A 23760-nucleotide genomic window follows, 5' to 3' on the forward strand; every position below is an offset into this window, starting at 1 on the left:
GGAGTTAAGACTTTTGCTATGATATGATGGGATGAATATGTTTTGCCTGTTGCAAGGATGTGATTTTTTGGGGGCCAAAGGGTGGAATGTCATGGATTGAATTATGTCCCCCTCAAAAATGTGTGTATCAACTTGGTTAGGCCATGATTCCCAGTAGTCTGTGGTTGTCCGCCATTTTGTGATTGTAATTTTATGTTAAAGAGGATTAGGGTGGAATTGTAACACCACCCTTACCCAGGCAGCATCCCTGATCCAAAGTAAAGGGAGCTTCGCTGGGGTGTGGCCTGTACCACCTTTTATCTCACAATAGACCAAAGGGAAGCAAGCAGAGAGTGGGGGACCTCATGCTACCAAGAGAGTAGCACTGGAAGCAGAGCATGTCCTTTGAACTGTGGGTTCCTACATGCAGGAGCTCCTATTCCAGGGAAATATTGATGAGAAGGACCTTCCTCTGGAGATGCCAAAGAGAGAAAGCCTTCCTCTGGAAGGCTGATGCCCTGAATTTGGACTTCTAACCATCCACTTGTGGTATTTGGGTTATAGCAGCACTAGATGACTAAGACACCTGCTTTGGTTTTGGTCTCCTTTCAGTTTCCCCTACACACCACCAAGGGGTACTCTGGATACCTCCTTCTATTAGGAGAGGCATCCCTGGTGATGGCACCAGCAGCTCTGAGCCCTGTAGTGTTTCATTGGGACAGTGTTGACATGGCAATCAGGAGGCTTCATAATTCACCCCTGGAAGCTTTGTGATTTGCTGCTGTTGCTGCCCTATCATTACTTCCATCTTGGATCTAACATGATGACTCATACCTGCCAGAACTCAGGACATTGGCTTATTTGGGTGTTTCCTTAGGCTTTCCTGCTGGTTGAGTAATGAAGGTATGGCTTTGCTATTTTTAACCTATCCTAAAATCTTAACACATACCTCCTAGAATCAAATTCATACGTAACACCTAAGAAACCCAATCAGAAATGAAACAGACACATACAAAGGAGTCTCCTGTGAATAGTTATATTGATATTAACACTGGTTTCTTAAAGTGATCTTATCTCACAAGTTTATCTGAAGCTTTGGTATTTGGCATTTCAATCATGACACTCCCAAATGGGGGTGCTTTGTCAGTGACAGGAGAGCTTCAGGCTTCAACCATTTCCTGGAAACCCGGTATTTACAAAGCTGAAGAAACATGATTTGGTTGTTGGTAAAGATCAGTCTTTAAACTTTTTCATTGGCTTCCTTCTTTTGAGTGTCAGAGTTTATTCTGTCATTCAGCAGAATATGGAGACTTCATCTAAAATTGAAAAATGAAAATAATCTTTGAAGAAACTATAATTTTGCAGTTGGGTAAACATCCTTTTTTCTAATAAACAATCCAGAGTCTTTCACCAAGTAATGACTAGGTATTCACAAAAGTAACTGGGGTCAGTCAGTCTAAAATAAAAGACATCTTTCAAGTACATGGAAGCTGTTTTAAGAAAAAAAGCCTATTCATCCTACCAAAAACATAATGAGGAAATCAGTGCAAAATGTTAACAAAAGTTCAGTTAGACATAAATAGCGTAGTGATTTAGGAGCCCTGGTGGCACAGTGGTTAAGATCTCAGGCTGCTAACCAAAGGGTCAGCAGTTCACTCCCTGGAAACCTAGGAGGCAGTTCTACTCTATGAGTTGGAATTGATTCCACAGCAACAGGATTTTTGTTTGTTTGTTTTAACATTGGAATATAGGCGCCCTGGTGGAGCAGTGGTTAAGTGCTCCGCTACTAACCAAAAGTTCAGCAGTTCAAACCCACCAGGGGAAAGATGTGGCAGTCTGCTTCCATAGATTTATAGCCTTGGAAACCCTATGGGGCAGTTCTACTCTGTCCTATAGGGTCACTATGAGTCCGAAATGACTCCATGGCAGTGGGTTTGGTTTTTTGGGGTATAACATTGGAATAAACTATCAAAGGAGAGTATGAATTTTCCATCCTTGGAAATCTTCAAGAAAAGGACTAAAACACACTTGGCAAATCTCTTGGAGCTCAGAGTCCCTCCTGGATACTATTATTCTGATGTATGTTCAAGTATGAGTCATCCTCATGCAAACTGGGGGTTTGAACCTCTTGACAGTATTGGGAATAAGAACAAATATGAGGCATCCTAAATAAGATTATTGCATTCGAGATTATGACCCAGTTCTCAGAAGAGTATTATTATGCTGCTATTGACTGCTATTCATTTACTACTTGAAGAGGCTCCAGGGATTAACACTGCAAGCAGCAATTAATCAAGAAAATGAATGTTTTGGTGCTTGAACTGCTAAAATAAATATTAAACTGTTGTGTGCCATTGAGTCGATTCTGACTCATAGTGACCCTATAGAACAGAGTAGAACTGCCCCATAGAGTTTCCAAGGAGCAGCTGGTGGATTCCAACTGCCGACCTTTTTGGTTAGCAGTCTGAGCTCTTAACCATGTGTTGTCTGCTAACGTGGACAGCTTAGTGAAGAGTGGTCAGTGGAAGAGGTAGGCTTAAAGCGTTTTGAGTCAATATAGGAATATTTGTCCTTTTGACTGGAAAGAAGTTGAAACAGTTCAAGCAGGTGAAGGGATCTGCTTTCAATGTTTGTAATATCAGCAGTACAAAGGACTTCACGGATACCCCTTGCGTTATGCTCATGAATTTGTTCCAAGAAATCTGCTTTCCTATGCTCAGGCAGAACTTTGCCCTCTTCAATTCACACACCACCTTTGCTTCATTGGAAATGCCCTTGAGCAGCAATGGAAAAAAAAGGGGAACGTACTGCAGTTTCGATTGTTGAGGGACTCAGGTTTTCTCTCAGCACTGCATAAACACTTGGAGACATGGGAAGAAGATCTGATGGAGAATGTGGCTCAGTTGAATCACTTCGGCTTAAAGAGATAACAAGGTACATTTTTGAAAAGAATTTAAAATTTATAGCTCACAGTGACTTACTGTCTCAGAAACTCATTTCTAGGGCTTCATTTATTTGTGACACTGAGATGCCTAATTCATCATTTGATATCAGAGCATTCAACCTGCTTTGTAATATGTGGCATATACAAGGGCAACCTTATCATACTAGTTGTAATACACTGTGGAAAGACTAGCTTTAAGTATTAAAAGAAATGGGAGGTTGAGCATTAAAAATGCTTTATTCTCAGTTATATATTTCCTGCTCTACCCTCAAATTTCCTATAGGAAAGGTTTCTTTTCTTTTGTAAATTTAATAATAAACATTTTATATGTGACTAAGATGACTCACATTGTCGAGATGGGGATAAAAACAGAAGGAACATAACCTTTGTCTCCCCTTTCTGTTGGTCTGGAAACTGGAAAAGAAAGACACATTGTTGGGAAAAATATTATCAACATTATGGACAAAGTTAGAAAAAAAAGTCTAGAAAAATAAAAGCAATGCTAAAAGAGAGATAATACAGGTTAGTGACTCGTAAACATTTTTAGTTGAATAGATGCAACTGTCTCCTAGATGAGCATAAAATGTGAAAGAAGAGAAAAGCAAATTCCTTGGCAGGCCTACCCTAACTTCTTCACATTGCAAATGTCTCTAAAAAGTGTGAGAAAAATTGAGGATCAATTATATTACTTGTCTTCTATGTTCCAATTCAAGTTTGATTATAAGGACTGATTTATTCAGGTATTGGGGGTATTTATAGTAACTGAGTTCTTATTAAAACTGACATCAATCAATCTTGTGATTACACAAATTTTTTGAAGCGCAGATATCAAATAGTGTTGCTAAAAGTACCACTGTAGTAGTAATGGTCTACAAACCTCACCTTGGGAACATTCCCTACAGTTTTCTATTGCACCATGTTGAACTGGTCCTTGGTCCAATTATCCAACTGTAATTTATTACATTAGCATTTGTTATTTCATTTAATCAGAGGTAGAGGGTCATTTAGAAGTTACAGTTATCCTTTGTTTTGTTTTTGTTTCAGGGTGAATGAAGTAGAGTGTCACTCACCATCTGTGAGTGACGACTGTAGGATGTTCTACAAAATGGTACTCGTAGATTTAGTTGCTATGGATGTAGATATTTATGGATTGTATCTACTTTTCATTAAAGAAACAGAATGGTGGACTTATATTAAAATTCTAGAGCTAATTTCATGAACCTCCTTTTGTGTAGTTAGTAAATATTTACTGAATGCTTCTTTTGGCTAGGCACTGCTCTAGGCCCCAAGGATATAGCCAGGAAAGACAGGCACATCAGTACTTTGTACTGATAGGCTAGGAGCAGGGAATGAAGGACAGACTCCATGCTTCCTCCCCAGCAAATGAGCAATATTCTCTTAGTTGTGAAACTATAGTAAGGTAAATATAAAACTTATAAATCCTGAGCTTCCTTTGCAAAAATAAAGACTTGCCTTACTTTTAAAAGCTTTCTAATCATTGTAAAATCGGTGCCACTCCTGTCTTACAAAGGAGAAAACTGAAGGTCTCCAAGTGGCTGGAAAAGGCCCTATAGCCGTTGTGAAGTCTGGTTGCAGCTGCTGGCTACTGCTCTGCTTGTGTCACACAGCCTCAGAGGCCCCCTTCCAGGAACTGCTGACATACCACTTTGTTTCTACAGCTTTGACCTCCACATGCCCTTTAGGTTTTATAAAGATCAAAGTAAACATAAGAAGAGGAAGTTCATTTACTTTGCTCTACTATTAGGTTGTTTTCCAAAATATTAAGGAAAACAAACAAACAAACAAACGTAAACAGAAAGAACCTAACCTTCACATGGCTGGGAGCTGTAGTGTTTACCAAAGGCTTTGTCTTTGGGAATGTCAGGATATAGGTACTTCAGTGGGTTTTCTGGAATGTTTTCAGCCATAATAACCTTATAGTCTCGGAGGATGTCAGCGAATGGCAGAGCAGACAACCGGCCTTTATTGTACGGTTCCACAGAGTGGAATCTCACTTCTCCTGGAAAAAACAGAAAGCAGGGAAAGATCCAAGTCCCTGTATTCTTGGTGGCCTTTCTTCCTGCCCACATTATCTTCACATCCTTGTTTAAAACAATGCCAGACCTTCTGTAGTCTGGACCAACCAAAACCATGCTCACAGCTGTTGAGCTGATGCTTACTCATAGCAACCCTACAGGACAGAGTAGAACTGCCCTATTGGGTTTCCGAGGCTGTAAATCTTTACAGAAGCAGACTGCCACATCTTTCTTCTGCAGAACGGCTGGTGGGTTCGAACTGCCGACCTTTTGGTTATCAGTGGAGTGCTTTAAATCTGTGCCACCAGGGCTCCTTGTAGTCTAGACAGCACTGAGCCACCAGGGCTACTTGTAGTCTAGACAGCACAGATTATTCATGTGATAGAGGGCGCCCACACAGGCTGTGATAAATTTATGTGTAACTGTTTTGGGACAACTGCAGCAACTAATATTCAAACTCACTGAACACATCAACAGAACAACGTGTGGGAAAACTCAAATCCAGTAACCAAACCCAAGAATACCCAATTCTTAGGAATAAACAGTAGTGAGCATATACCACTTTCAGAATGGTCCACCCAGGTGAAAGTTATTCCTCCAAGGTGGCTTTCACTGAATCTTAATAAAAAGGTTCCGGGCATTTTGTCCTTTAGCAAGAGCCGTTCCTTCTCTTTACTAACAAAGCCCATGATATACCTAAAAATAAAATGATACACAGTTTTACCTGATTAAAGACTATAATTTATTGCATTTACATTTATTTCATTCACAAAAAAAGACTATGCTTTGATAGTTGATCAAATGGTGATGGTACTATTAATATAAATATTAAGACTCTATGAAGAATGTAAGAAACCACAACTATTTTTTTCCTATGGCACTAAACATGCTTAGAAGGAAAAAGAAAGAAATGTAAAATCCAACAACAACAGAAAAATAAGAACCTATAACTCTTATGGAAAATATAGCCTATAATTTACCCATCAATCCAAAGGGGGAGAATGTGTTTTTTAATTAGATCCAATATTGCTTCAAGCCATATCCAAAAGGTAAATGATTTGCCAGGTAAATGTTCCTATTGGAATAAAAAAGTTAGGACAATGATTATATCAGTAGTAACGTTGATATAATAATTCAAGTTCCATTATTTAGTGAAATATTTCCTTTAAGTGGGATAATACTTTAGAGTTTCTTTTTATAATTATCCTTATCCAGGAAATTCTCAAAACTCCAGATTATGATATGGAAGCTTGGAAAGGAGCACTATATTTAAAAAAAAAAAAGAGTATCTAAAAGAAATTCCCCTTCCCCTGTTTGTACCTTGCAGAACTTGGCCCAGGTGAGGTGACCATCACTGTAGCTACATAGGACTAAAATGAAAACAAAAGAATGAGATGTTTGTTAAACAATCAGACTCTTCAATGTTGTGCTCAATTTAGATATTTTCTATTTTTCTCCCTTTCAAGTATTTAAGTACCTGCTTTGGGTCTGCAGAGTACTTAGTACTGTGTACAGTAAAAATGTAAGATATACTTTTTGCTCTGAAGAAAAATATAAGATACCATTTTTGCTCTTATTATCTAGGCAAGAATCCTTTAGATGGAGGAACTAAAGATAGCTTCAGGAAGAGGATGGGTCTCTAGGACCAGACCTCCATCAATGGGTAGAATATATATTGTCAGAAGGGAGAGAGGGGGGCACTCCAGGTAGCAAGAATAATGTAGGATGAGGCACGGTGGACTTGAACATGGCTTATATAAGAGATGGTAAGAGTAACCTAATGTTGGTGAATAAATATTGCACAATTAATTTGTATAAATTATGCATTTTTTTTTATGCATAGTCAGATTAACAGGAGTCTTGACTATTAAGATGAAAAAAATTAACTACATTCCATTAGGCTTTAAGGAGCCATTAACTGTTTTGACGCAGGGCAGTGAAAGGATACCAGAGTTCCTAACTACAATTTTAAGGAAGTTATACTCATCATAAGGATAATTTGATGAAGATCTGAAAGAATGTGGTTGCTATCTCTACTACCCTATTTTAAAGCTTTATTCACTGATAAATATTTATTGAATATCTACATATTGTGGTTTATAAATTAAAAAAGGACTGAAAAGGATACTTTCATTAAGTAAATTTAGTAATATTTCCAAAGCCCTGATTTCTTTAATTACTTACTGACCAAAGGGTAGATGCAAGTGGCCACCCAGAATCACATTAAGTCAAAACTTTAATCACATGATTTTATTACTGTTGCTCAAATGCCTCATTGGCCCTACTTTAACTAAAAATGCGTACTGACCCAATTTTAACTCTTTTTTGGGTGCTCAATTGTGTTTACCCCAGGCCTGTCAAAATACAGATATCTTTTAAAATTCTTTTGGAAAAAAGCTTAGACTATAGTTAGCACATGTAGTACTAATGGCTCTATTTTGCAAATGTTAGAAATCTGAGTCAAACCTGAAACTTTCTTTGTAACAATGTTCTTGCTATGCAGAATTGGGTATTACCCGGGTAGTTTTGAATTTCCATTAAATTTCCCGGACCTGGTGGGGGAATTCACTATTTTCCAGTTGGTTAATATTAATCATAATATTAATACAAAAGACCAAGTTACCACTAAAGGTTTCATGTCATATTCAGTGGAAATGACATTAGAACGCCCTAGAGACTGCTGTACAGAATGGAAAAGAGGAGGTTTTAGAATTGGGCACACCTGGGCCCGTGCCTAGGCTTTGCTATGTTCTAGCCGCAGTATGGCAAGTCACCTACCCTCTGACTCTCAGTAGAAAATGGACAGAATAATTTCTGACTTGAGGAACTTTGTGAGAATTAGAGATAATATAGGGCAAGCACTTAGCCCTGTGCAACATAGTAGGCACTCAATAAACTGTAACAGTCATTATTAATTGTGGCAATGCCATCCTGGTTCTTTAAAATACTCAGGTACCAAAAACAGGGGCAAGTCCTCCATGTCCACCAATTCTCACCTGTAAGCTTCTCTGCCAGCATATTGAGTTGATCTGAATTAAGACCACGACCAACATATGACGAAAACTGCCAGCTCATCACCTCCAGGAGCTGACTCAAAGTGGCAGATGGAGGATTATTAAAGAAAACCAAGTTCTGCAATAGAGTTGTGAAGATGATTATACTTCTTAATCACACTAAGACTATAATTCAATACACAAGATTCCTGATCTAAACTCTTTAGGCCAACCTAAGTTCATAATACAGAACACAGTCTCATCTCTGTTGTACTTTTTAAGATTGATTTTATTTCCAAAGAATTCCTTGTTCCTTGAGACTAATTTTATACAGATTCCATCTTATCCTTGAAATAGTCATTTGAAATCTCTTTGTTTAACTTTCGCCGGAAAATTGACTATAATCAATTCATACAAGTTCTTAACACTATTCAACAAAAAGTTGGGCAGATACTCTTTTCTGAAATAGTATTAATCTTAAACAAACAAAAAACCGTATCATGTTCTTTAATTGGTTTATCATAAGTTGGCACAAGTTATAACTTGACCAGACAAAGCATCCCAAAGAGCAAGAAACAAGCAAGTCCCAGGCTAAGGAAGGTGATCCTGCAATATGAATTTATGATTAACCCCAGGCTCCTGTTTTATGGATATATGGCAGTCGTTTCTTTTCTTTTTTTTTTTTTGCTCTAGACAAGAAATGTATGATCAACTGAAAACAAGGTTGTTTGTGCCAGAAACTTAGTTAGTAATGGTGGAACAGAAGACTTGGTCCCAGTCTGCTGGAAAGCAGATAGGTGTGAAAGCCAAGAAAGGTGTTCTAAGATGATGAGATGGAAGGAGGAGAAGAATTGAGAAATCTAGATTAGTACCTGGAGAAAGTCATTACTGAGTTTGAGCTAAGCTGAGCAGCAAGAAGGGGAATTGATTCAAGAGATTTCAGAAGGTAAGAACAAAAGAGGACACAGCATCCAACAAAGAGTGGGTTTAGGAAGGGGAGGAAGGGAGAGAAAGAACTTCTAGGGAGGCAGTTTTCCTTGAACCCAAGAATTGTGTCTGGATAAATAACCAGAATGCACAGAATATAATCAAGGTCTAGGAGCTTAGGTTTCAAAACAGAATAGAATTAAAAAGACAAAGCAGACTTAGTTATTAAAGCTGGGCTCTGTAACAAGGCTGGTGCATCTATGGGCTATATCAAGACTCCTCTTCCTGGAGCAGAGTCGAATCTGGTACCTTCAGAGACGGTCAGTGTGAAGACCTTGGTGGTTTTCTTACAGAAGGATTCTGAAGAGAGCTAAAATGCAGTACTCTGCTCTGAGACTGGAGAACAGAGGATTATCTCATTTCCCTTTTTATGCCCTGGAGTTGGATGAAGAACTCTGAACAGGTGTCCCTCCTTATGGGGAATGACATTTAATCTCAAGACTATTGGTTCTTCTTTTATGTAAAGACCATGACAGTCCTCCAGTGAGTGCTGTTCTCCTGTCTGCCTGCTGAGCTCTCTGTGCAGCCCTCCACTCTGCAATTAATCTGTCTCAGATGCCGGGGCACCGGCGGATGAGAAGAAATAGCGCTGAGTCATTTTCCATGTTTCCTTGTTAAGAACGTGGATTTAGAGGGAAGAAACACTTCAAGCTGACTCATTATGGCTTGGTTCTTACTGCTGGAGAGTAAAGTAAAAGAATTCTTCTCTCTGAAGGGAGAGTTTGCTTTCAATTAAGAAGAAATGTTGTTATTTACATTTGACATATTTTCTCTAGACCTTGGTGTTTCCAGCACAACACGCTGAGGCTTTATAAGAGAGAAGCAGGGGAAGCGCACCATTTTCTGACTCATCTTTTTTGCCCTTCCCTTTTCCCTCATTAACTTTTAAGAAGATTGTTTATCCTCTGCTTGCTTGGGTCAGTGTCTCAAATAACCACCAGATGGCATGAAAACCCAGTTTGAGCCTAGGATAACCAAAACTAAACCAAGCCCAGCGCCGTTGAGTCGATTCTGACTCATAGTGACCCTATAGGACAGAGTAGAACTGCCCCATAGAGTTTCCAAGGAGCGCCTGGTGGATTTGAACTGCTGACCCTTTGGTTAGCAGCCGTAGCACTTAACCACTACGCCAACCTAGGATAGATTTGATCTATTATTAACTCTGGAAATTTGTGTTGTCAGAGTGTAGTTAGGTGAGGTTGATGAATACTCTAGTCACTTATTTGGAAACCAATTCTGTGCCTTTGTAAAGCAACCTTTATGGAGAAGCTGGGGCCAGAAATAGTGGGAAGGAGGTAAACACAGCAGTCAGATATCCAATTCTGGTGTAAGCTGCCTCTCTATAGCCCAGTAAGCAAAGCCACAGGATGGCCCTAGAACTGTCTGTGATATGCAAAGATGGGAGGTAACAAATCCTTCAGAAATAATAAATATCTGTCTATCACATAGGCTGGCCAGAACTCTCTCAGGGTCTAACTACATCAGAACATACTACTTTAACTAGCACATTAGAGGGGACTCATACAACTAAAAATATTGAAGTTCAGGAATAAAACCACCCACAAAGACATGCCAAAATTAAAAAAAAAAAATCTCTGATGCAGATGGATTTTATTGACACAAAAACAAATGAAGTAGAATTAAAGTGGGGGTGGGGGGAATGGGAATAGAGACTCTACCTGGGAATCGTTGGTTGACACATTGTACCAAATGATGGATGCCCAAGCATTAGGTAACTGACTGACATTGGAAATCATCACCACAGGTAATGAGTTGGTCTGGTTAAAAAAAAAAAGTATAGTTATTATAGGTAGTCATACCTTACACTTGACCCTCTTCTCTAAAGGACCATCTCAAATCAGACCTACTCCTTCAATTGTAATGTACCCACTGCCCTGGTCACTAAATTGACTGTGAAGGTACCTGGAACTTTATTAAGCATGTAGGAGTCATCGTTCAGGAAAGAAAGGAGCTATGAAGAACACGAATCCTTTCAGAGTGCTCAGTCTGATTCTCCTAATTATCTTCCCCAGCATCACTTAAACATTTATGCTGTATTATATCACACACTGCCACAAATGCAACTAATTAGAAATTCAAGTAACTTATCAACTATCTTCTTCAAAAGGTACATTACAAACCTAATTTTAAGTTTTCTCTGGGCTGAGTCAATATATTCAAATTATGATCTAACACCTAAATAATGTCAGCGGTACTAGAAATGGGAATTTTAATTGTAGAAGGTAGAGAGGTAAGCAATTTTGGAACACATTTGTGAGATAGTGCCCCCGATCCATTGCTGTAGAACTCAACTTAGTACTACTGGTATTATAGTTTCCTATCTTATGGAATAAACAGGCTTTTACAGACTAGCCTGGAAAACTAATCCAATTTATAGTAATCCCTTCCCAATAACAGGCCTTAGATTCTTGTGGATAGCAAAATACCCAGTTAGGGAACTTACTAGCTCATGAAAACATAGATTTAGGGAAAAGAGATGAGGAAGGAACCTATGAAAACAAAACAAAACAAAAAAACACAAACAACAACAAAAAAATGCAAACTGGGCAACAGATTATTCAATGCATATTGAATTCATAATACCAATGAGATTTTATCTTTTATAATAATTTAACCCCACCACTCCTCTGTCAGTTTGTCGTATTGTGGTGGCTTGCATGATGCTGTGATGTGAGAGGCTATGGCACTTGTATTTCAAACACTGGAAGGGTCACCCATGGTAGATAGGTTGCAGTGGAGCTTTCAGACTAAGACAGAGTAGGAAGAAGGACCTTGTGATATACTTCTGAGAAAATTGGCCAGTGAACACCTTATGAATAGCAGCGGAACATTGTCTGGTGTGGTGTGGGAAGATGAGCCTCCCAGGTTGGAAGGTACTCAAAATACAGACTGGGAAAGAGCTGCCTCCTGAAAGTAGAGTCGATCTTGATGCTGTGGATGGAGTAAAGCTTTCGGGACTTTCATTTGCTGATATGACATGACTCAAAATGCGAAGAAAAATCTGCAAACACCCATTAATAATCGGAAGGTGGAATGTACGAAGTATGGATCTAGGAAAATTGGAAGTCGTCGAAAATGAAATGGAATGCGTGAAGATCTGTATCCTAGGCATTAGTGAGCTAAAATGGACTGGTATTGGCCATTTTGAACTGGATAGTCATATGATCTACTCTTCCAGGAATGACAAATTGAAGTGAAATGGTGTAACATTCATTATCAAAAAGAACATTTCAAAATCTACCCTAAAGTACAATGCTGTTGGTGATAGCAAAATACCTATAAGCCTACAAGGAAGACCAGTTAATATAAGTATTATTCTAATTTACACACCAACCGCTAATGCCAAAGATGAAGAAATTGAAGATTTTTAACAATTTCTGCAATTTGAAATTGGTTAAACATGGAATCAAAATGCATCAATAATTACTGATGATTGGAATTTGAAAGCTGGAAACAGAGAAGAAGGATTGGTAGTTGGAAAATACGACCTGGTGACAGAAACGATGCCAGAAATTATATGACAGAATTTTGCAAGACCAACGGCTTATTCATTGTATCTTTTTCAATAACATAAATGGCAGCTATACATGTAGACCTCTCCAGATGGGATACCCAGGAATCACATCGACTACATCTGTGGAAAGAGATGATGGAGAAACTCAACGTCATTGGTCAGAACAAAGTCAGGGGTCAATTGCCAAACAGACCATCAATTGCTTATAGGCAAGTTCAAGTTGAAGCTGAAGAAAACTGAAACAAGTCTAGGAGAGCCAAAGTACAACCTTGAGTATATCCCACCTGAATTCAGAGACCATCTCAGAAGTAGATTTGACACACTGAACACTAATGACTGAAGACCAGATGACTTGTGGGATGACATCAGGGACTCCATAATGAAGAAAACAGAAGGTCATTAAAAGACAGGAAAGAAAGAGAAGGCCAAAATGAATGTTGGAAGAGACTCTGAAACTTGCTCTTGAACATAGAATAGCTGAAGTGAATGGAAAAAAATGATGAAATAAAAGAGCTGAACAGAAGATTTCAGAGGGCAGCTTGAGAAAACAAAGTATTATAATGAAATATGCAAAGACCTGGAGTTAGAAAACCAAAAGGGAAAAACATGTTCAAGCATTTCTCAAGCTGAAAGAAATGAAGAAAAAATCAAGAGTTGAAATATCTAAGGATTCTATGGGCAAGATATTGAACAACTCAGAAAGCATCAAAAGAAAATGGAAGGAATACACAGAGTCACTCTCCCAAAAAGAACTGGTTGATGTTCAACCACTTCAGGAGGCAGCATATCATTAAGAACCAATGGTACTGAAGAAAGAAGTCCAAGCTGCACTGAAGGCGTTGGTGAAAAACAAGGCTTCAGTGACTGATGGAACACCAACTGAAATGTTTCAACAAATGGATGCAATGCTGGAAGCGCTCACTCATCCATGCCAAGAAATTTAGAAGACAGCTACCTGGCCAACTGACTGGAAGAGATCCATGTTTGTACCCATTCCAAAGAAAGGTGATCCAACAGAATGCGGAAATTATCAAACAATATCATTAATATCACAAGTAAAATTCTACTGATGATCATTCAAAAGCAGTAGCAGCAGTACATCGACAGGGAACTGCCAGGAATTCAAGCCAGATTCAGAAGAGGACATGGAACAAGGGATATCATTACTGATGTCAGAGGGATCTTGGCCAAAAACAGTGAATACTGGAAAGATGTTTACCTGTGTTTCATTGACTATGCAAAAGCATTCAACTGTGTGGATCATGACAAATTATGGATAATACTGCAAAGAATGGGAATTCCAGAACACTTAATTGAGCTCATGTGGAACCTGTACATAGACCAAGAGGCTATTGTTTTAACAGAACAAGGGGATACTGTGTGACTTAAAGTTAGGAAACATGTGAGTCAGGGTTGTATCATTTAACTATACTTATTCAATCTGTATCCTGAGCAAATAATCGGAGAAGCTGGACTATATGAAGAAGAACTCGTCATCAGGATTGGAGGAAGACTCATTAACAACATGTGATATGCAGATGACACAACCTGGCTTGCAGAAAGTGAAGAGGACCTGAAGTACTTACTGATGAAGATTAAAGATTACAGTCTTCAGTGTGGATTACACCTCAATGTAAAGAAAATAAAAATCCTCACAACTGGACCAAAAAGCAACATCGTGATAAATGGAGAAAAGATTGAAGTTTTTGAGGATTTCATTTTACTTGGATCCACAATCAGTGCCCGTGGAAGCAGCAGTCAAGAAATCAAAGGACGTATCGTGCTGGGCAAATCTGCCGCAGAAGACCACTTTAAAAAGTTAAAAAGCAAAGATATCACTTTAAGGACTAAGGTGCACCTGACCCAAGCCATGTTATTTTCAATCGCCTCATATGCACGTGAAAGCTAGACAACAAATAAGAAAGACCGAAGAAGGATTGATGCCTTTGAATTATGGTGTTGGTGAAGAATTTTTTATATACCATGGACCACCAGAAGAACAAACAGATCTGTCTTGGGAGAAGTATAACCAGAATGCTCCTTAGAAGGGAGGATGGTGAGCCTTCGTTTCAAGTACTTTGAATGTGCTATCAGGAGAGACCAGTCCCTAGAGAAGGACATCCTGCTTGGTAAAATAGAAGGTCAATGAAAAAGAGGAAGACCCTCAATGAGACGGATTGACACAGGGGCTACAAAGATGGGCTCAAACATGGCAACAATTGTGAGGATGGTGAGGACTGGGCAGTGTTTCATTCTGTTGTACATAGGATTGCTATGAGTCGAATCCGACCAACAGCATCTAACAACAACAAAAACAGTAATTTAACCAGAAAAGTATGTTGACTATTTAGTGAATATTTGACATGTTGCTTTTCTAAATTAAAGCAAAAATAATGACCAGGGAATGTATAAAGCCTGCGATAGTCTGAGATTTCATCTATAAACACTGCCCAATTCCCCAATGTTATTTTTTTATTGGTAAGTAGTAGATGTTCCTTGAAACACGTACTTCCAAATCTATGGTCAGGCCATAGAGGCAGATCTGTGTTTCGAAGGTTATGGAATGAAGCTCTTCAGTCACCATGTGAGAGCCCTAAAGGAGAAAGAAATGTATTGTTATCTTACAAACACATACTCATTATCTATTATGATTAGGCTTGCTTCTATAAATATTAATAAACTTTTAAATAAAAATAAATGCCCCAAAATATTCCCTCTTATTGTTTTAAAAGTTATTTAAAGTATATACATGATTGGAAAAAAATCTTCATTTCCACAAACAGAATGATTTTTATGTGTTTTAGACATAAGATAATTTCTGGCTTTTAAAATTCCAGTATATTTTTATCAGTTGAAATTTAGACAAGTCATTCTTGTTTACTTTTAACTTTTGAAAATTAACCCTTTTGATTTACCAAATTTTAATAAAAACAAGCCATATATGTGTGTTTATAATAGAAACAGGTCTTGGCGTCATAATGAATTTGTTTAAAAAGAAAGCAAGACTTTCTCCTGGTTAAACACGGTGGCTGAATATGTGCATTTTCCTCTACTCTCTCCAGAAACTCCAATAAAGTACCAGCTGGAGTTTTATTTACTTTCCCACGAAGTAAAATTGGAAGCTTGATCCCTGAGTGACCAGCGGGGAAGCGTGGAATGAGGGTAACAAGAAGAGTCCAATGTGCCTCAGAACCCAGGGGTTGGAAGCACTGAGCTCCTCTGAGGCTGGAGAGTAGAAGAGGGCTGGGCACAAGAGCATTGAGAGACAGTCAGGATAAGGGAAGGGCTACCCAGGATGCTGGTGGAAGGGAGTTTCAAAAAAACCAAGTGTACAACAGCATCAGAGGACAACCAGTCCATATTGGAGCAGGAGGATAAAGAGTTCCAGGAGGGATGGTACCAAAAAAAAAAAAAAGGAAGAAGAAAAAGAAATTCATAGATCAGTATATTTGGCCATATCGTGAGGAGTTTTTCTAGTTCTGAAGGAAAGTTTGAGGAACATTACGGACAGATACACACAAAATTTTAATCAAATGAAAAATTGAGGCAACTATTAAATCCAGGGAAAACTAAAAGTGATACAAGACTGGAAATACAATTACAGTATTAAAAAAAAAAATTATTTTTTATACTACCCAACTGTGATCAGTTTTTATATAATCATAGCAATGTAAACATTGAATATATTGATTAAACCAAGATATGTTATATAACAATACTGTAAAGATGCGGAAAATTTATATATATGGAAAGCTGGTACAAAAGAGCCATAGCTTGATCTCTTTTGTGGAAAGAATTCAGGAGTTAAATGTCTAAAATCCTTTAAAAATGAAGAAATGCCAGTATTGGCATGATATTTACTGCTCAAAACTTGATCCTCTGTGGGGAGTAGGACTTGGGGGAGTGGGACAGGCATTACTGTTTTTTTCTTGATGAAATCCTGCAGCACTTTGCTGTTCAGGGTGTGGCCCAGGACCAGCGGTACTAACATCATCAAAAAGATTTTTAGGTAAACAGCATCTCTGGCCCATCATAAGCCTTTTAACAAGATGCCGGTAGAATTGAGGAGGCAATTATACCCAACGTGGTGTATTCACTTTGTGTTTAGTCTCCAAAGAGATGTGGAAAAGTTGAAATGGTATAGAAAGCTTAATCAATTTAAAAAACAAGCCCTTTGAGAAGATGTAAACAGAAGTAAATTATCTAAACTAGAAAATTCAGGATAGAGGTGTAGTTGGAAGTGCCAGGGTCAGCTCTGGGAGAAAGAGTGATCTAATACTGATATGGGTTAATAAATCAGAATTAATTTCCATTCAATTTAAAAACAAAAATAGGTCTAATATGATAATGGTAGTCCTTGTGGCACAGCAGTTAAGCACTTGGCTGCTAACCAAAATGTTGGTGGTTTAAACCCGCCCAGCAGTGCAGGGGAGAAAGACCTAGCAATCTGCTCCAGAAAAGATCATAGCCTAGGAAATACTATAGAATCTCTATGAATTGAAATCAACTCAACAGCACCTAACAACAACAACAATATGGTAATATGAATAATAATTATATGAAGAAGACTTTATTGTTAATAAGGTATGTTAAACTTAGGATTTGTTGGAAGTAGTGAAAAACTCCTCTTTCCTTTTGACTAGGTATTGTGGTACCTCACCTTACCTGAGGGTAGCTAGATTGACTTGAATGGAATCACTTTTTACTGGGTTAGTAGAAAGTTACATATAATGAAAATTCCCCTTGAAAATCCCTTGTTGTTGTTGTGTGCCTTTGAGTTCTCTGACAATAGAACTGCCCCATAGGGTTTTCCTAGGCTGAGAACTTTATGTGAGCAGATCGCCAGGTCTCTCCTCCCGTGGAGCTGCTGGTGGGTTTGAACTGCTAACCTTTGGTTAGCAGCAGAGTGCTTAACATTGCTGAGACCACTCATGAAGTATAGTGCAGGATGGTCTCCCAGTGCATCTACATACCCAGCAGCCAGTTCCCTCTGTTTTTCTTTCACCCTTAAGTGTTGAAACAAATTGCTGGTTTTTTGGTTGAGCGTTATGAAACAAGTAGTTGGCTTCTGTTTAGGCACTAGGTTGAATAAAAATGTGTTTCTAAACAATAGAAATCTCACTGTCCTTTGGGGGCACTAGGCAAAGCACTGAGACCAACTGAGGAATCCACAACTCCCATTTCACATTCACCACTAAGTGCCTTTCACATTCACACTGAGTGCAACGGTGGATAGGACGGCACAAGCCTCTGCAGAACATTTGTGAGGCCTGAGGCAGGCATACAGATGGAGACGCATATACCATATGTCTAAATATTTAAACATTATAAATCAAGTTAACCAACTGTTAAAATATGGTCTAGGCTCTTGCCTTGACATATAAGATTTCAAATGACCTAATCTACCAGGTTTTAACTCCTCGGAGTTCCACTGGAACACGGTGGTGTGGAGAGAGTTGGCTCCTGGACCATGGTCCACCTGGAATGCCTATTGTGGCCCCTGGGCCTCTCCTGTGCCTAGTAATTTTTGCATTGATGTTTCCATCTGTGCTTCGGGGTTTTAGAAGTGGAAAAGAGGTCTTTTGGGCTGAGAACTATTGTTGCGTTGGAGCCCTGGCGGCATAGTGGTTAAGTACTATGACTGCTAACCAAAAGGTTGGCAGTTCAAATCTACTAGCCACTCATTGGAAACCCTATGGAGGCAGTTCTACTCTGTTCTACAGGGTCACTAAGAGTTGGAATCCACTTGACAGCAACGGGTTTTTTTTTCGTTTGAACTCTGGGTGAGCACGTTGCCTTGACCACACATATTTCTTTCTTTGTAGGGAAGGGTGCAGCTGGAAGCAGCAAAGGGTGCTTTTTTTTTTTTTTTTTTTTTTGAGTATGAGGTCCCGTCCCTGATTCTAGCCTCTATAGCTTAATTTGTAGACTTAAATGTACTTATGATACGATCTTTTAAATCCTTCAGATAATTTAGTTAAAGCACCTGTCTCTTCACCATTCAAACTTTTCTCCAAGTTGAAAAGTGTGAGAAACCAAGACTCTATATTCAGAGACAGAGCAATGGCCCTCAGGATTGCCTACTAACTTGGAAAAAGGCTTCATGCTTTACATGTTAGTAAAATGAAGCGGGAGTGGTGAAAGGTTTTCTCAGTGATTCAAACTACAACAGAAACCAGTTTCTAATATTTACTTCAAAACCTTGACACAATTGTGAGGCACATTTAGAAAGAAATCCAGTAACGAAGCTGACATACAATCTACACAATGAGAAAAAGAGCTTTTGATAAATAGTAGATTCATTAATTTTCAAAGCTCAGAAGGCCATCAATAATCGTCTTCCTTATTCTTTCAGTGCAGTTCAAGCCAGAGACACTATATAATTTCACACTTCCAGGGTCCATGTCTTACAGACTGCAAAAATATCATAGACGAGATGCACCATTAATGTCTGAATGAAAAGCCATTTTTATCATCTAAGGTGATTGCAGATTTAAAATATCCATATTTATGATATTGATATTATATGGCACTGAATATTGGGTTGATTTTGCTGTACTTCTAAATAAAAGTACCCATTGGATAACCTGCTAAGAAATTGGAAAACTGGCCAAGCAGCTTGACCAGGACACCACGTGGAAAAAAGCACACAACCTAATGAAAGGTAGGTCCCGATGTCACCATATTCTTTTCTGTTTCCTCTGCTCAGTGCTTCATAGTACACCTTGGAAACTTAGAATATACTAGCAAATGGTTATGGCTTTTGAATTGAAAGAAAACTTCTGCTAAGAAAAATATGACTGGAATAAGAATGATTTTCATCCAACTGTCCAGCTTGTCTCTTCACAAGTTATAATCTGTGATGATGGTGCTCATGGAAAACTATGTGATATAGAAAATAACTAAAATAATCTATTCATCTAATGAATATTTATTGAGCACCTATTATGTGATAGAGTTAGTTGCTGGGGACAATGATAAGAACAACATCAACAACAAAATGGTAGGCCTTAATGACAAAATCATAAAAAAGAATGAAAAATTCAACTATATTCAGCCTGTAAAATAAGGCTGCTGTTCAGATGATATTATATGCAGAAAAGTCTAAGTTTTTTTAGTGCTATTCTTGTACCAATTTCTCCCTTAAAAAAACGTGTTGCAACTACTTAAATTAGTTCATAAGTAAATCAACTTCCTGTGAAAATGCTTGGGCTAGTTGGGGTCTGAGTAGTGTATTTGTGTTTGAGAACACTGAACCTTCAACAAACATCTGTTTGGCTATTCTGTTAAATGAAACGCAAGTCATCCAGGCTTTACTAATAGCTTCTTTGTGCTTCATGACTTTCCACCACATAAACAAAATTACCTAACACCTCAGTCTGTGGTTAAAACTGTTTTTTATCAGTTAAAAGCCTACTGACAAAGTACAAACTCAAGAGACTGCAATTCCAGCTTCCCTATTCAAACAGTTTTCACATTTCGACAATCGCTTTCTAGCTAAGTCCCTGCCAGATAAGGACATCTGGGGAAGGTTGCTTTCTGGGAATGTTTGTTTTATGGGGCACAGACTGATGACTTCAAAGTTTAGCCACATGCTAGGTGATGGAATTGTTTCTTCATTTTGACTCTTCCCAGGAAAGAACAAAGGTTGGAGAAAGAGGCAGGAATTGTTAACTATGAGTTTGTGGCAGCATGACTTCAGTTTCTTCAAGGGGCGTTGTGAAATTGCAAAGCAAATTCTTAAAATTAAATTCATTTAAAAAAAATCTTAAAGTCTCTTATTTTCTCTTGCACCTCTGATGATTATAGAATCTCAGTCAAAGAAGCCTAAGAGATTTTCTAGTCCAGTGGTTTTTAAATTTCTTAAACCTTGGAACATCCTTGAAAGGATATTTTCCACTTATGTTCCAGTATGTAACATTGATTGAAACAGGGGTTGGGGACGCAGAGTTCCACCTTCCACCAAGCCCCATATAGAGGTGGCTCCTGAGGCACCTCTTTGGTCTCTCTGAGCATTCTGGGAACAGCATGGGTATCCCTCCTCCTACCACACATATCTAAATGCAGGAGCCACTGTACATCCTGACAGGTCATTTCTTCTTCAATAATCTGAGCCAAATAACCACAGGGTACTGCAATTCTAAGAAGGGCGGGAATGGAGACCTTGGGGAAATGGATGATTCATAAGATCTTGGTATGTTCTCGATCATTAAAAAACTATCTAGCTCAAGTTCTCATAACCACACAAGCAGAACTGAAAAACCTGAAGTTGTGTGTGTATGTGGTGGGGGCAGGGGGCAGTGGAGTGGTTAGGAACCTGATATACAAAATCCTATGAAAGAGGCATACATAAATGGTGATCTGAGGTTTCAAGGGCCTGGAGCCAGAATATTGAAAAACTCAAAGGAGTCATGTCTCCAACCCAGCACTTCAGGGGTAGCAGCTTGTCTTAGGGCAGCTTTCTCACCTGTGCAAATACCTGCTCTTACAGAAGGGGCATCATGGCAGTCTAATAAGTAAGAGTCATAGCAAACGTCTGCAGAGCTCGTTATGGTTGACTTTCACACTCTCCATTCTCAAAGGATCTTCACAACAACTCTATGGAGTGTAGGTTAGCATTCTTGTCATTGTATAGATAAGGAAATTGGGAGTTAGAGGGATTATGTAGCCGGTGCAAAGTCAGCCTGCTTTTAAGAGGCAGAGCACACCACGGTGCTATTGCTATTACGCCACCAACACACAACAGAAATGCGAAAGGAAACATGGCAGACAAAGAAACGGTCGACAACATTTTCCGAAGAAGCATTATTTTAAATTCTTTCTAAACTTTGAAATGATTCTGGGGCGCAGTAGCTACGTGATATCTGAGAGGGCAGGCGAAGTGTAGACAGGAGCAGAAGGAACTGGAGCAAAGGGGAAACAATGAGCTCCTTCATAGGAACCCCAGCAAGCCAAAGGCCTGTGACGGGAAAACAGGGAGATGCAGGGGTGGGGGGCGGTGGGAGTCAAGAGGGGAGCCAACCAACTCGGCCTCTCTCAGGAAAGGTTCTGTAAACCCAGAGGCGGCACAGCACAGTAGCCTAGAGCATGTCCAAGGGAACCAGATTGCAGCAATTAGAATCCTGAAGGCCCCGCCTCTTCCTGCACGTGTAGCCTTGAGTAAGTTGTGTGACTGCACTGTGTCTCAGTTTCCCTAACTGTGAAGTACGCATGACACTGATAGTAGTACCTTCTTCAGAGCATTGCTGGAAGAGTTACGTAAATCAATATTAGTGAAGCTCTTCGATTAGTGTCCGGTATATAGTAAATAACACACGAGGGTTTGTTTGTTAAATAAATTCTTATCAGGCTGTGAACTCCTGCCATACATAGCAGCACCTTTTTGAAACTTGAAAATGAGGTTATGATGTCCTGCTTCCTGCTTTCTCGAAAGTTTCGTTACCACAATCCCTGCCCGCCCTTGACTTTATGAACCCTACTTTATCACCATCTCTTCCCCCGTTATTTCCTAACCTTCCTTTGGTCACCCCTTCTGAGTAGCCGAGCCCCTGATTCCCTGACTCATCTTCCTAAACCCACCTCATGTATTTTGTGACTCTTCCACCGTTCTTGTAGCACATAAAACCATGTTCAAGCTTGAGGTTTGTTTTTAATGTACCTAGGTGTCATACTAAAATGCTATCAACAGGGGGAGCTCAAAGAATAGCTTAAAATAAAATTATCCTGATTTGGCAAGTCTGAAAAAAAGAAAAATCATTCTGACCTGGCTGCAAGATTTTGTTATTGACTGGAAAATACGAGCAAATAAATTCAAAGTAATATAAGAAGACGTAGTTAATAAGACAGTGGCTGGTTTTTCTATCTTAGAAGATGATTTACTGAGATTTCCATCTCTAGGGTTTTTTTGTTTGTTTTCAGGGAAATCCAAATAAAGATTTTTATTTTACATTCATAAGATGACAATGTACTGGGCAGTTGGGCTATTTATATTTACTCCCACTTGGTTTTTTTTTCTTAATGTAAAATAAGTTCAAAAGAATTGTGCTTAGCGTTTTCAGACTTAAACCCATTGCCGTCGAGTCAGTTCTGCCTCATAGACACTCTACAGGACAGAGTAGAACTGCCCCACAGGGTTACCAAGGAGAGCCTGGTGGATTTGAAATGCCCACCTTTTGGTTAGCAGCCATAGCACTTAACAACTAAGCCACCAGGGTTTCCTTTTCAGACTTAATAAATAATATTTAGGAATGGCAAGCTGAATGAAACTCTGCCCAAAATTCCAATGAGGTGGGTGAAATGTGCTAATGCTTTACAAATGTTTAGAAAACCTTGATGGATTTTTATAAGGTAGGAGGAATAAAAAAAGCTCCCTCTTATTTGTATTAGTAGAAGACCCTTAAACTCAAAGGCCTGCTCTGGTGATTATCTTGTGCTGTAGAGATATGGTTAAGGGTATGAAGAATTCTTGGAGGGGAGAATGGTAGGGCATTTGACCTTTTGTGATGGATCTTTATGGTTTTGTGGGGTGTTCTAGACTGATTGAACTTGAACGCTGGCTTTATAAAGTGCTTTTCTTCCAAATAATTTAAAGATCTTTCTCATAGGCACTATGACTAGAAAGCCACTAAACTGAATCCATTCAAACACACCAGAAATAGACCTCCCTGCTTTATCACTGCATCACGTGGGTGATCTGACATCCGTAGCATCTGGGAGCAGGCAGAATTGGGCAATACTACCCTGATCCCTTAGAGGGAAAAATGCAGTATTTCTGGGTCAGATTGTTTGTCAAGACTCACATTTTTAGAGTGTGAATTAAAACCCAGGCTTTCTAATTCTAAAAATGTAAGGAAAGAATAGATGCCTGGTCTAATAAATAGATGACTTCCCAGGTCACTTCTAATCCTGAATTCGACCAGCCCATCATTTACTGGGAGTCTCTAGGTTAACATGCTTGGCAGCTAGCCGAAAGGTTGGAGGTCAAGCCCACCCAAAAGTACCTGGGAAGAAAGGCCTGGCGATCTAGTTCCAAAAAAATCAGCCACTGAAAACCCTGACACACATGGGGTCACCATGAGTTGGAATCGACTCGACAGCAACTGGTTTATCATTTACTGACTCGAATGCAAGTGCTTGATCTGCTTCAGTTTGTTGTTTTAATCAGTTCATCCTGTAGAATAAAAACCTTAAATATAAGTGAGGGTTAACTGATACCAGAAAGTAATAAGGTTGTTTTCACCTGTGTTTTCTCATAATGGGTTCTGAGTTTTGAGCCTTACCTCATAC

General features: G+C 39.0%; 1 protein-coding gene across 4 annotated transcripts in view; it reads right to left on the bottom strand.

Annotated features, from left to right (window-relative positions):
* Positions 1–999: 999 nt before the first annotated feature.
* The window catches only part of STAT4 (signal transducer and activator of transcription 4), a 94036-nt gene continuing 71275 nt past the window's right edge, over positions 1000–23760 (bottom strand). For 2 of the 4 annotated variants that reach the window (XM_049887714.1, XM_049887717.1), the window contains 10 exons: positions 14984–15067; positions 10619–10717; positions 7956–8091; positions 6280–6329; positions 5940–6034; positions 5519–5655; positions 4752–4943; positions 3271–3337; positions 2788–2896; positions 1000–1295 (listed from right to left, as the gene is read on the bottom strand). In XM_049887714.1, the coding sequence (XP_049743671.1) occupies positions 1269–1295; positions 2788–2896; positions 3271–3337; positions 4752–4943; positions 5519–5655; positions 5940–6034; positions 6280–6329; positions 7956–8091; positions 10619–10717; positions 14984–15067 (996 nt within the window). In that variant the 3' untranslated portion in view covers positions 1000–1268. The remainder of the gene's footprint in view (positions 1296–2787; positions 2897–3270; positions 3338–4751; positions 4944–5518; positions 5656–5939; positions 6035–6279; positions 6330–7955; positions 8092–10618; positions 10718–14983; positions 15068–23760) is intronic. The other 2 variants (XM_049887715.1, XM_049887716.1) reach the window with 2 other exon arrangements.

This window comes from Elephas maximus, chromosome 6 (genome assembly GCF_024166365.1).
Source record: "Elephas maximus indicus isolate mEleMax1 chromosome 6, mEleMax1 primary haplotype, whole genome shotgun sequence".
NCBI classification, from domain to species: domain Eukaryota; kingdom Metazoa; phylum Chordata; class Mammalia; order Proboscidea; family Elephantidae; genus Elephas; species Elephas maximus.